Raw genomic sequence first — 12,150 nt, forward strand, 5'->3', positions numbered from 1 at the left:
AGGGTCTTGTCTAGCTATTGCATTCATGAGAAAAGACCCTCAACGGTAGTTCAAATACCTAAAAACCTCATCCGCATCCGTTCTTTAAAGCCTATTGGCGAAGGCTGCTAAGAACAAATGTATTATAATACGCTTCCTAAAGTATTCCTGTACGGGGAGTCTGATCCCAGGTCAATTATGCTGGGCGAGAGCTTTACTTTGTTTGCATGTACAGTATAAATATTCGTTTCGGGTTAGCGATTTTGAGGAGACTCATGAGATTAAACATCCTGTTCTTCATCTGTAAACAGAAAATGCAATTTATCTGCTCTAGATCTAGGTACTATACAGTGCTCAAAGACAACCACAGTAAAAATAGTACCGTACATGATGGGTTGGCGTAGAAAGAGCAAAACGCACCCTGCAGGGTATGACGATCCGCAAGGGACGATGCGACAACAACAACCCCTTCTATATAGTTCCCACATCTTTTCAAAATCTATGTGCTGGTGGTACAATGCACATCAGCCATCCAACAAAATGAAAGATAAATCGTGCAGAGGCTTTGAAAAAGCCAGGTTAACCCTAGCTCACTTTTGGCAGCAAGATGGAGAAAGGGTCTGGCAGTGGAACCCGAAAGGAGAAAAAAGAAGAAAGTGGTCAAAATCCGATGCTAAATGGAGCACAAAAAAAGTCAAGATGGCAAGGGCCAAATGAAAGTCGTCGCTATATGAAACCAAAGAGAAATTACTGCTTGGAACCCTGGAGGATCTTGGGCCAATTCTCAGGGTGAGGGACCTGCACGCGGCCAATGTTGGGTTCCAAGTCAAGGATGAGCTTCAGAGCGTTCCTTGAACGGAGGTAGGGGAGAGGAGCTGTAGCACCAGTCAAGCCAACACCCGGCTCCACCTTGCCGGTGGGGGTCTCATCCTCATGAGAGCCTGGCAGGGGGAAGCTCTTCTGCAGAACTTCATAAGCGGCGAGAGTGAAACCGAATTGCGGCGATGAACGCATGATACGGGCAGGGCCACCCTTGAAGAAGGCCTTCAGTCCCTCCTCCTTCCACACAGTTGTGGCGCAGTGGCGCAGGCTGGTGTACTTAGTCTCGCCCTTGCGGGCTTCCACCTGCAGACGGGTCTTGATCACATCGCAGGGGGTGGTCAGGTAAGCAGCGGGCATACCAGCAATGGCACCGGCAGTCAGAAGCTGGAGCACACCGAGTTTGTTGGTGGCGGTCTCGCCGAACATCTCGGTCTTCAGGTGTGCATATGTAGGGAAGTAAATGGCCGAGAATGGGACTAATGCCGCGTTAGATCCTTATCACAGATAGTCAAGAGATGTTGTTTCTTACCATCACGAAGGAGACAAGCGCTGGCTCCCTTGTACAGGCCCACGAGACCCAAATTCTTCACAATCCACAGAGCCGAACGGCGAGGAGCGCCCTCGACGTTCTTAGCAACCTCACCCTGCACCTGCAGACGAATCTTGACAATCTCCAAGGGGTTTGTGAAAACCTAACAAAGTAAAAAATTTAGTACATTCTACTTTCATAACGTCATCACCACAACGCTCCAACTTACCACTTGACAAGCACCAGCAGTACCACCGGCCAGAACCTCATAGGGGGTCCAAATCTTACTGGTATCCTTGTCGGTGAGAGCACCTCGGACCAGATCGTTGACTGTGAGCTTGATGGCCTTCTCCGGCGCCACACCAATCAGTTGCGGAATGACACCAGAGTACAGACCGGTGAAACCCTCGTTGCGAATAACCTTCCTGGCGCAGTCAATAGAGTTGTTGTACAAACGCTCACCGGGACGAGTGGATCGCTGGTTCTGCAGACGGGTCTTGACCAAGTCGATAGGGTACACCATGAAAGCGCCAAACGCACCAGCAATGCTACCAAGAGCAAAGTGGTGTGCCGATTCAAGCATGCTGTGGAGGAAGGATGAGGTCTTCTCAACTGCAACTCCCACAGCTTGGCCCGCAACAGCCATGGGGAGACGCCATGAGGCATCAATGACCTTGGCAAAGTCCTTCTGGGCAAGGCGTCCAGACGGAGCATCTAAGCCGGCGAAATGGAACAGAATATCGGCCTCCATGGGGGTGAACAGGGAGAAACGGGTGACCCGAGCGGCCTCGTTAAGGAAGTCGGCGCGAGTGATTTTGCCGTCGGCGCTCTTCTTTGTGGCCTCCCGGACAACGACATCGATGATATCCATCTCACGCATGATGTTTTGGAAGGCACGGACGGTAGCGTAGGAGATCTTGGTGCCGGCCGAGATGTTGCAGAGTGAGGGCAGGTGTTCAAGCACATGGTCGGACAACTTGTGCTTCGAAGTCTCGAGGATGATGCGCTGGAAGTCCTCGGGCTCAATGTAGCCATCTCCGTCCTTGTCGAAGATGTGGAAAGCTTGGCGGATGCGCTCGCCCTGCAGTCCGCGCAACATCTGGGAGAATTGGGGGTAGGTCATGTCATGGCGCGTCTTGGTGCGGCCAGTGTAAAGCGAAGCCCACTCGGAGTTCCAATCAAAAGGAATGCTATCGGCGGTCTTGTTCAAGTTGTAAAGACCCTGGACAGTGTCAAACTTGACACTGCCGGATCCATCGAGATCGAACAGGCGGAAGGCGATTTCGTATTCGGCGTCGGGCTTGGTAAGGAGGTTCTCGAAAGTAGCCCAGTCGGACAGGGAGAGCTTGCCGTGTCTGCGTCGGTCTGCCACCTGGAACAGGATGCCATACTGTTCGCGCTTGATCTTGTGCTGTCATTGTGGAGGCTGAATTAGTTACATCTTTTCTCGGACTTTCAAGGGAACGTGTCTTACATAGTCCTCCTGTTTGGGGGCAACAGCATTGATGAAGTCGTCCTCGGTCATGTATGGCTCCCCATTTTCGTCCTTCTGTGCATGACGAAGGAAATTGGATCGGGCTTGGTGCGACAGCTGAGGTTCCTCTGTGCTGCCCACCAATCTCTCCTTGACGGTTTCCTTAACACTACTCATTGTGGTACAGAGTAGAACAACCAGGTATGAACAGGTACAGAATGTCCCGAATGCGAAAATCCACCGCACAACACTGGGGAAGAAGGAGGTTGAAGGGGGGGGATGATTGAGAGTGGAGAAGGGAGAGGTTTGAGTCAAAAGAGGAATGAGCTAGTGACGGGGCGATAATAATTACAATGTTTCCCCGAGAATGACAATTATTCCACTTTTCTCTGACTTATCTCTCGAGATGGAAAGATCTAAATCTAGATTTTTTATTTTCCGTTTAAATTGATTGGATTTCCACTGTTCGAACGGTACCTGTTCCTTTGTATATTTTGGCCACGCGAGGAGTTTTTCACCGCCAAACCCCAAATCACGGGTATTTATATGTTTTTCAAGGTTAATTTCAAGATTCCTTATGTATGCGCATTACGCGATTTACCCGCAACCGGACTTGGAGCCGAAATCCCTGTTAGACCCCATGAAATCATTTATACTTGTTGTGCTTTTCGAATGCATCGTAAAAGAGCTGTGATTGAAATCCACATAGCTGTTAAGGTTCCTTTTTATTTTCGTGGGTTTTGACGGATTTTGCCACCATGAACCATGGTCGAGAAGTCTCCCAATATAGCCAATGGTAAATTTGACGGAACAGAGTAATCGACGGAACAGATAATGCAGTCAGCGTGATGTGCATCGGAAAGAAAAAAACTAGTATCCCCAGGTGATCACCGGGGATCAGCCATCCCGACATCCCGAAAGGCAGGGGTGAAACCGGGGCCCGGTGTAAGGGCAAAGCAAATCGGGTGCCGTGTGCGGAGTCAAAACTGGAGTAAAAGAAAAAGGCGCACAAAAGTTGGAGATGTAAATTGTGATTGGTCCACTTCCCTTCTCCGCAGTTCCGTCCAATCTCGGCTTAACTCCGCGTGATCACAGCTTCTCCGCAGCTCTCCTCACCGGCTTCCAGGAATTGACTTTGAAGGGTTCAGCTTCCTTTTCGATGTTCTCCATATGTGCCTTTACATAGTGTATTTCCTCTCCTAGATGCCTTTTGTTCAGTCCCGTAAGCTGGGTTCCTATAGCTAGTGTCGGCGCAGGGTATTAAGAGGTCAGAGAAGAGCATTTAAATTGTGTAATCATTTTGACTACTGGCTTTCAATGTTCGTCCGATTCTCCTTCCCTCTTAGTTTGAAGATCAATAATGACAAGCCAGAGGGCGTCTATGAACAGAAATTCAGTTATTACTCAACATGCAAAAGAATTTACAAGTCAAGGACTCCAATATCGTTGACAATTTCACCATGTAAGTGCCGCCACTAAATTGGGATCGGATTTGATACATGCTTTAGTAGCTAGTGCAAAGACCTCAAGAAATCCCTGAAGTCTTCTTTAACACTAGGAACTCCAGGTCGCGAGTCTGAAACGGGTTCGGCTTTGTTGTTGCACCAATTGGGGCAAAACCTGAACATTATGGCGGGATATATTTCGTCAGATATATCGACAAGCTGAATAGGTGCATCACCAAGAAGTCCAAATAACCCTGTCTTCATGGCTTACTCAAAGGTTGTATGCACAACAACAATACGCATCACAACAGCCCCATTTTTCAGTTGTTGCAAGGCCCCAATCCTATCTTCTATTAGGGCCTCTCCGTCAGAAGCATTATCATCATAATCGAACATGAAAGAGCCCCTCCCCTAAATCGAAACCGTATTCGATGCAAGGCAATCAAGTGCACTCCCGCTCTGTTGATATTGAGGCTCATAGCAAGGGGTCCAATTCAAGTGGATTGAATCTCGTGAGGGATCGATCCGTAGCTTCTTAAGCCGAAGGTCAGAGAGCCATTTCGCACGCGGCTCCGTGTCCACATTAAGGCAGTGACTAGCTTCAAAGGCGATCGAGCGGGATTTGCGACATACCCAGCTGATGATTGGTGGTCTCCGATTAATTTTAGTTGTTTTTCTTGATTTGCATGGCGTCGGAGGGATTAATAAATATGCGCCTTCGTCCCACGCATAGTCTAGTTCTACCAAGCGGTGTGGAAGGCATTCACGCCAAACGACCAGTCTCAATTAGGTAGGAAGCTGATCAAAGCGATGAAATTGTGGGTCATCGGTCATTGTTGCTATCCATGGAGTGAAGAGGGCGGGCAGTGAGTGTTAGAGGGGAAGAAACATGCTGAAGTTCAGAGCACAGAACAGCCGAGCTCTGTTTATGTGGGTATGTAATGATAGGGCTTGTAATATGTAACGGGGGCCGTAATAATGAGGTCTTGGAACTAGTAGACGATATGTTTCTAAAAGCATGTAACATAAAATGGTAATGCTAATTAGGGTGACCAAATAGTAGACTCCGTTATGGCGCAATTAAATGCTGCCAGAATGAATGGCTATCTTCATGATGCTAGATCTTTCGTGATGAGGGTCCTTTGAAGAGGAAGTTCACACGTGATGAGGCTACTGTGTTACGTTTCATTGATATAGCTTACACCGTTTCATTGATATAGCTTACACAAGGCGCTTAGTTGCGCGCTCAGTTGCACGCTCAGTTCTACTCGGTGAGAAAAACGCGGCAAAGGGGAGCACTGACTCGAGAAGGAAGGGCTAAGAAAAGGGGAAGAAAATCCGCTACAAAGTTATTTAACAAGGGGAACTGAAAGAGGAACAGGATTTACAACTACATTACTCTAACATCAAGCCAAACGAAGGAATATAGGGAAAAGTTCTGGACGCTTAAACCTGCCTATTGGGGTGTCTCTGGTTCTCGGCGCACGGTCGCCAATGGCAGATCACTTTAGGCTCTATGGGTACTGCATACAATAGAGCCCTAGAGCTCCCGAGGTCTAGACAGTATTAATAATACTATGATTCATGGGTGGGGTTGACACTTGAAATGCGTGGCTGACCGTATGTACTTACCTAACTTACAGCCCCGTGGGATGTACCTGCCACTCTAGCTCGTTTGCTCGCCCTGGGGCTTCTCCAGTCGAAGCAACCTCAGCAATCCTCTTTCCACTGGCAAGAGAATCAACATTGCCCCATTGAAACAAAATGCTAGGATGATGACAGTAACCCCCACCACAGCATCGAGAATAAAATGATTGGCAGTCGCAACAACGGTCACTCCCATCATCACAGGCCAGAGGACCGCCACGCAGCGAAGAAAGAGATGCGGACTATATATCACCAAACAGAATGCGATGAGGACGGAGTTGCCAAAATGTAAAGAGGGCATCGCGGCAATGGTCAGCTGAAATTTATTCTGTGTCCATGCTGAACCTGAGTTGCCTCGATGAAGCACATCAACAAACCCAAACTCGTCAGGGAGGAGACGCGGCGGTTTGCATCGCCACAGCGATAAAATAGCGAATGCGATGACGTTCTCTAGGGCCAGTGTTCGTCGAATAATCTGGTAGCGACCGCGAGGGAGGTATGTATAACAGTAGACAAAGAAAGCGACCCCAAGTACGATGTGGGAGTAATAGATGTCGGCCAAGATATCCATCATCCACGGACACCGATTCAAAACGAATTGTTGAACGGAGAGTTCAACGTCGATAGAAAGACGGTTTTCGAGTGTCAGGATTTGGATCGCATGTCGCTCGGCATTCTGGAAGATTGCTTCATTCCCAGAAATGAGTCGGGCAGAGATAGCTCTGCAGCCTTGGTATATCTATTCCCGAATCTTAGAATCGAGGTCTCAATGAGGCAGCACATCGGAATCGTCGCATACCCAGTAGATAAGTAGCCAGTACCAGATCTCTAGAAGAAACGGAAACCGCTCCAATACTCGAGAATGGATATATTCCCGATTTCTAGCGTTGCGAGCTTCGGCATGGCTGCTAATGTCTCTTTCTTCCGGATTGTCCACTCGCAGCAATGAGCGAGTTTCGCCGTAACCATCAAGTGATTTCTTCTTCCGATTGATCCAGGTCCCGAGGGTAAAGAGGGCAACAATTGCTGCAAAACAATTCAGTATTTATTTAACAGTATCGTGCCTGTGCACAGATGGTGCTCCTTCACTGACCCCCAGGCTCCACTATGTTTTTGAGAGCGCCCATGGTACCGTATATATAAAGACCGAGTAGTAAACGCCTGCAAATGCAAAGTGATATATCCAATCAAAGCATACGGAGAGTGTCGCCGAACCACAGAAGAAAATCTGGCAAGAACTGAAATCGAAAGAGCTTCATAATCGCAATCCGGCTGGGCCGGGTGTGCGGGTCCAAGATGGGTCCTTATTCCTTGACCACGCAATCCCAACCTAGCCGGTGATGATAGTGGCTGGAGTGAATGCCCTGAAAGTGGACACACCCAATATTGGGGCCTAAGTATATTCCAAGGTTTGCATATATTCTTGGATAGCATTAGTCCCCAAGCTGAAGATTTCTCATTTATCGAGACATTATGAGTCCATATCCACCAGTTGACTCGTATCGAGAACAGGGGATTTGGCCTCTTGAGATCCTTCGAACATTTGCTTTCAATTTGAAAGCTTTAATTTAGCTTCCGAAGCTGAATGAGTGGTTTGTTATGAATCAGCTATTGCCGAAGATATAATAGTTTCAATTGATGGCGGGGTAGAGCGGTGTCAGGGCATGAGGTGGATGCGGGAGTCTGGAACATACCTTCTGGCTAGAACAACCTCTGATCTATTCTACCCATTGAGAAGAATCATTTCTATTCCACTCCAAAAGCAGAAGGATGGTTGGTATTGAGATATTTTACTAGGACCGAGATAGTATGGTGGCATATGATTGTCTTCAAGACCAATCGAGACTAAAATATGATTTTCCTTCTGTAGTGCGATATCGTGCATGCTCACTTCATTAACAGTTTTAGGGCCGCAGGGATAAAGTCTGCGTCCCATCCACTTAAATCCAATCATTAGGTTGAAGAAGTGATAGTGTGGAGATAGTGACCATGCTGCAGAAAACACGGGCCAATTCCTCAGTCACACACAGCACGGGAGAGAATGGTGTACGGTTGGTCCTTTTTAGTGGAATAGTGCCTCCGTAGAAACGGCAATTCTTCTTATAAGCTTCAGGACTCGCGACGGATGGTCTTGGCTGCATATTATGCTGGGTTATCACAGCCTGTCACACTTGGTGGTAAAGTTCCACAAGATACCAACTGGATAGGGTATTCTGGTTGGCTGGGTGATAGACACGGAACCCCTACAAGGTTGGGACTAATGTGTGATGGGGAGAGTGATAGTGCGTCAGGGTGCATGGCATAGGCGCTTACAGAAGGATTCGCGATTGGCCCCAAGTGGCACTAAGTGGCCCCTTGGCCCGAACTCCTCAACTCCCCAAAGCTATACTTATATAGCCGCCCACTTCCCCCCACTGAAGTTGTTCTTTTTCTTGCATCCCCGTGTTTGAGATTTTCTATTTTCTCTGCTTCTATTTTCGTTAAGCGCTTCGTTTTGGCTGGTCCAAACGAACTCTTCTTTTTTTATACATTGTATCTTGGTTGACTCTACGTCCAAAATAATCACTTTTTTCTCCACCACTTTCTCTTTGGGTGCCTTTGTTGATCAAAGCTACCCTCTGCAAAAACATTACCATATATCATCATCTGCATATTTTTCAACTTCAAGATCTCTCTGTCACAATGTACGCTGCTCGTGCTGCCGCCCGACCTAAGTTGGGATTGAATATCTCTGCTGCGCAGACTGCTCCCCGACCGTCATTGTCGCTCAAGTCCCCTGGTCCCATTCCTCGAACTCCTCTCTCGCCAGTGGCTACCGCGAGTCCGACAACCCAGAGATTCTCGACCCTCCAGGTGCCGGCATATGGCTACACAAACTCATGCTCGTCGAAGAGCATTCTCAAGAAGCAACAGTCGGCACAATCAGGAGCCCCCGAGAAACGCATTCAATTTAAGGTTGCACCCACAGTCTACTGTGTGACACCTATTGAAAACCCAGATGAATACTACGGCAAACATACGAAGATCTCTCGAGAGGAACGACGATGGGCTGTCCGCGAGTGATTTTGCCCTGAAATTTTGAATTCAAGACATAGCCAGCCCGGCGAGCTAAAGCGCTGTACTAGGAGCCTGTCATGTTGTCATTGCTATCTGCCCCATGATGATAAAGACCTCTAGTCTCTGTGCACTCGGGCTTGTTATAATTTTGACACACAATACTCTAGGCAATCTACAAGGGTTATGGCTTGAGCCCTATTGGTGGTGCAGCAGGACTTCACCTGAGTCGAGCTCCGAGCCACCAAGTTCAGCACGCAGATCGACAAAAGCTTGACGCTGCTCGGGTACTTTGGCGACCTAATCTTGCCATGCGGGTCTTGATTACTATGTTGAGTCGGTCAGAAGATGATGTATAATGTATCGAATGTTGGAAGAGATTATTTTATGACGTTAATGGGCCTCCGATTGATGACTTTGGATGTTAGCATGGATTTTCTTTTTAACTTTATTCAGTCCTTACTGTGAAATATATGCCATTTGGTGTCCAGACACCTCTATATACTCTTTCATACTCTTACTTGGTAAATTATACGGTAATAATTTTAATCAATGCTATTGCAGTAGTAGACCCTGGCGAACGTAGTTGTATAGTTGTTAGGGCCAACTTTAAGGGCTTCCTGGTCCGTGCGGTTCCAATCTTTTTCTCTCCGTCGCCGCCGTGTCCCCGGTTTGTCAACCTCCCAATGTTCTTTTCAATATCTTCAGTTGCGACTTTACGCAAGTCAGCAGCAGGCGCGTCGCGCAGGTTTCTACGGAATCGACGGGGTCTATTGACTCTTGCAATCGAAACGTCATGGTGAGCTTAAATTTACTCCAAAAGGTTCTCAAGCTAATCCGACATCTACGGTAGTGACGACACATCAGTCGCGATCGTCGAGAAAAAGAATGAGAGCCCTGTCGCTAGCAATGCCAAAATTCACTTCCTTGAGAATATAACCTGCGACTCACGAGCGCACCGCGGCATTCATCCGATCTTAGCCCTCGAGTCCCATCAAGAGAATCTCGCGAGCCTCGTCGACAAAGCCCTTAGATACCTGCCGGCCTCAAAAGATGGAGATAAATCGATAAACCTAGCGGATGGATCGAGCCGCCAGCGACCGGATTTCATTTCAGCAACTCGAGGGCCCGGAATGCGTTCCAACCTGTCAGTTGGGCTCGACACTGGGAAAGCTCTCTCGGTTGCTTGGCAAATTCCTATGGTCGGAGTACACCATATGCAAGCACACTTGTTGACCCCTCGGCTGGTATCATGCTTGAATAAAGGCAATGGCGCAGTGACACCAGGGGCCGTGGGACCCCAATTCCCATTCCTGTCCATTCTTGTCTCGGGCGGCCACTCGATCCTCGTACACTCCAAGTCTCTCACAGACCACACCATCATGGCTTCTAGTGATGACATTGCGATGGGCGAAACTTTGGACAAGTCGGCTCGCGAGATCCTCCCTGCGACCTTGCTACAAGAGGCAAAGAATACCATGTATGGCAAAGCTTTGGAACAGTTTGTCTTCCCCAACGGCCCCGCCGATTTTGCGGATTACCGCCCCCCAATGAACCGGGGTGAGGAGGTAATCAAGCGCAAGAGCCCGTGGGGCTGGAGCGTGACTACGCCATTCGCCAACACCCGGACTTTACAACTAAGCTTCTCGTCTGTCTCAAGTATGGTAAACAAGATTGTCAAAGACAGGGAGGGCCAATTATCTCACGATGAGCGCGTCGACCTTGGACGGGAGGCGATGCGTGTCTGCTTTGAGCACCTTGCATCCCGAACTATTATTGCGCTGGAAACTCTTCGAGTGAGGAACCGCGACGAAAATGAGATCAAGACACTCGTTGTGAGTGGTGGCGTTGCGGCGAACAAGTTCCTTATGGCTGTTTTGCGCTCGTTCTTAGACGTGCGCGGATACGAACATATGAAGATTGTTGCGCCACCTCCATATCTGTGTACTGATAATGCTGCTATGATTGGATGGGCAGGTATTGAAATGTTTGAGGCTGGTTGGCGGACGGATCTAAGCTGTCGCGCTCTCCGCAAATGGACCCTTGATCGACAGGCCGATGATGGTGGAGTTCTAGGGCCTGGCGGGTGGATCATGGATGGAACAGCTCTTTGATTGTGTATATTACCGATACCCCTCCCACTAACACTGTAAAATAGATGTATATAGTATGTATAACACCCAAGACTCTATTTGTGATCAACACATTGGAGTTTCCAATCCCATTCAATGCTTTTATGGTATACATAGCGATGCTTTACACTTGACAGCAGACCTATATCTCAAATGAATCAATGACGCCGATGCAATGTTACAGCACTTGAACTGTAAAGGTCCTTTCAATCCGAGTCCTCCCACGTCCCAGAAACCGCCACAGTAGGGTATCGATGATGCGCCGCTCTAATCCGTGCAATTGAACCAAACCCATAACCGGTGCTCTGTGCAGTACAGACATCAAAAATAGAAGAAAGAAAATAATCACAACTTTCGTAGATCAGCCTCCGACGGGAGGACCGCTCTTCTGCAAGGATGCAACTTGTTTCCGTAGTTCGATAAAGAAGTCTTTTCCGTTTGCCATCGTGTTCGCTGGAGATGTCAGTAATCATCTCCAAATGCTGCATGCGTTCGAAATATGGAGCGTACATTTAGCACCCCAAGGGCCGCCCGATCGTTGGTTATTCGAGTCCTTGCCGGTCGGCTTGTAGAAGATTGGCTTGGTTTCTGCGATGACATATCTATTAGAACATGATACATTTGCGATAGTGGGGTAGGCGCTAAAAACTAACCTTCAGGGCCTGTAGAATAAGTTGAAAAACCATTCGTTAGTAATGATTCCCTATGGACATGACTTGTCCCCTTCCTACCTCTCTTCAGAATATTTTTGGCCTCGGCAGCATTGAAGCCCCGGACGGAAACATGCAGGTCCTGAACTGGGCCAGAGCCACTCCAGGCATTGTTTCCACCTTGAGAACCACCTTGAGAAGAACTCTGGGCAACACCTTGTCCACCCGCTGCACGGTCACGGTTTCCATTGCCAGAGTGGCGTTGCGACGACTGGCGACTAGGTCCACGCCATCTAAGCCAAGCGAAGTTAGTGAATCTTTCAGAAACAGAAACGGGAAAAGGCAGAGGATATGGTACCTGTTTTCACCGGAGCCACTCATATCTGAAACCCAACGTAAATCACTCGTAGGTGGGTGA

The 12,150-nt window shown here is 48.2% G+C and overlaps 5 protein-coding genes across 5 annotated transcripts; 2 read left to right on the forward strand and 3 right to left on the reverse strand.

Moving 5' to 3' along the window:
* Positions 1-726: 726 nt before the first annotated feature.
* Positions 727-2,981, reverse strand: N7503_001551 (citrin; the record flags this gene model as incomplete). The annotated part of the gene is made up of 4 exons (XM_057061098.1): positions 727-1,277; positions 1,331-1,493; positions 1,560-2,741; positions 2,805-2,981. 4 exons carry the CDS (start codon positions 2,979-2,981, stop codon positions 727-729), a joined length of 2,073 nt encoding a protein of 690 aa, XP_056925060.1.
* A 2,934-nt stretch (positions 2,982-5,915) lies between these two features.
* Positions 5,916-7,023, reverse strand: N7503_001552 (phosphatase PAP2 family protein; the record flags this gene model as incomplete). Its single annotated transcript, XM_057061099.1, has 3 exons — positions 5,916-6,635; positions 6,696-6,922; positions 6,990-7,023. 3 exons carry the CDS (start codon positions 7,021-7,023, stop codon positions 5,916-5,918), a joined length of 981 nt encoding a protein of 326 aa, XP_056925061.1.
* Positions 7,024-8,578: 1,555 nt separating this feature from the next.
* On the forward strand, positions 8,579-8,959 carry N7503_001553 (uncharacterized protein; the record flags this gene model as incomplete). Its single annotated transcript, XM_057061100.1, has 1 exon — positions 8,579-8,959. The coding sequence occupies one exon, from the start codon at positions 8,579-8,581 to the stop codon at positions 8,957-8,959; it is 381 nt and encodes a 126-aa protein (XP_056925062.1).
* Positions 8,960-9,636: 677 nt separating this feature from the next.
* N7503_001554 (N(6)-L-threonylcarbamoyladenine synthase family protein) lies at positions 9,637-11,064 on the forward strand (the record flags this gene model as incomplete). Its single annotated transcript, XM_057061101.1, has 2 exons — positions 9,637-9,749; positions 9,804-11,064. 2 exons carry the CDS (start codon positions 9,637-9,639, stop codon positions 11,062-11,064), a joined length of 1,374 nt encoding a protein of 457 aa, XP_056925063.1.
* A 379-nt stretch (positions 11,065-11,443) lies between these two features.
* On the reverse strand, positions 11,444-12,113 carry N7503_001555 (uncharacterized protein; the record flags this gene model as incomplete). Its single annotated transcript, XM_057061102.1, has 5 exons — positions 11,444-11,535; positions 11,593-11,670; positions 11,736-11,744; positions 11,814-12,025; positions 12,091-12,113. The coding sequence occupies 5 exons, from the start codon at positions 12,111-12,113 to the stop codon at positions 11,444-11,446; spliced, it is 414 nt and encodes a 137-aa protein (XP_056925064.1).
* Between the last annotated feature and the right edge of the window lie 37 nt (positions 12,114-12,150).

This window comes from Penicillium pulvis (assembly GCF_028828015.1).
Source record: "Penicillium pulvis strain IBT 33274 chromosome Unknown contig_12_segment0_segment0, whole genome shotgun sequence".
Lineage (NCBI taxonomy): Eukaryota > Fungi > Ascomycota > Eurotiomycetes > Eurotiales > Aspergillaceae > Penicillium > Penicillium pulvis.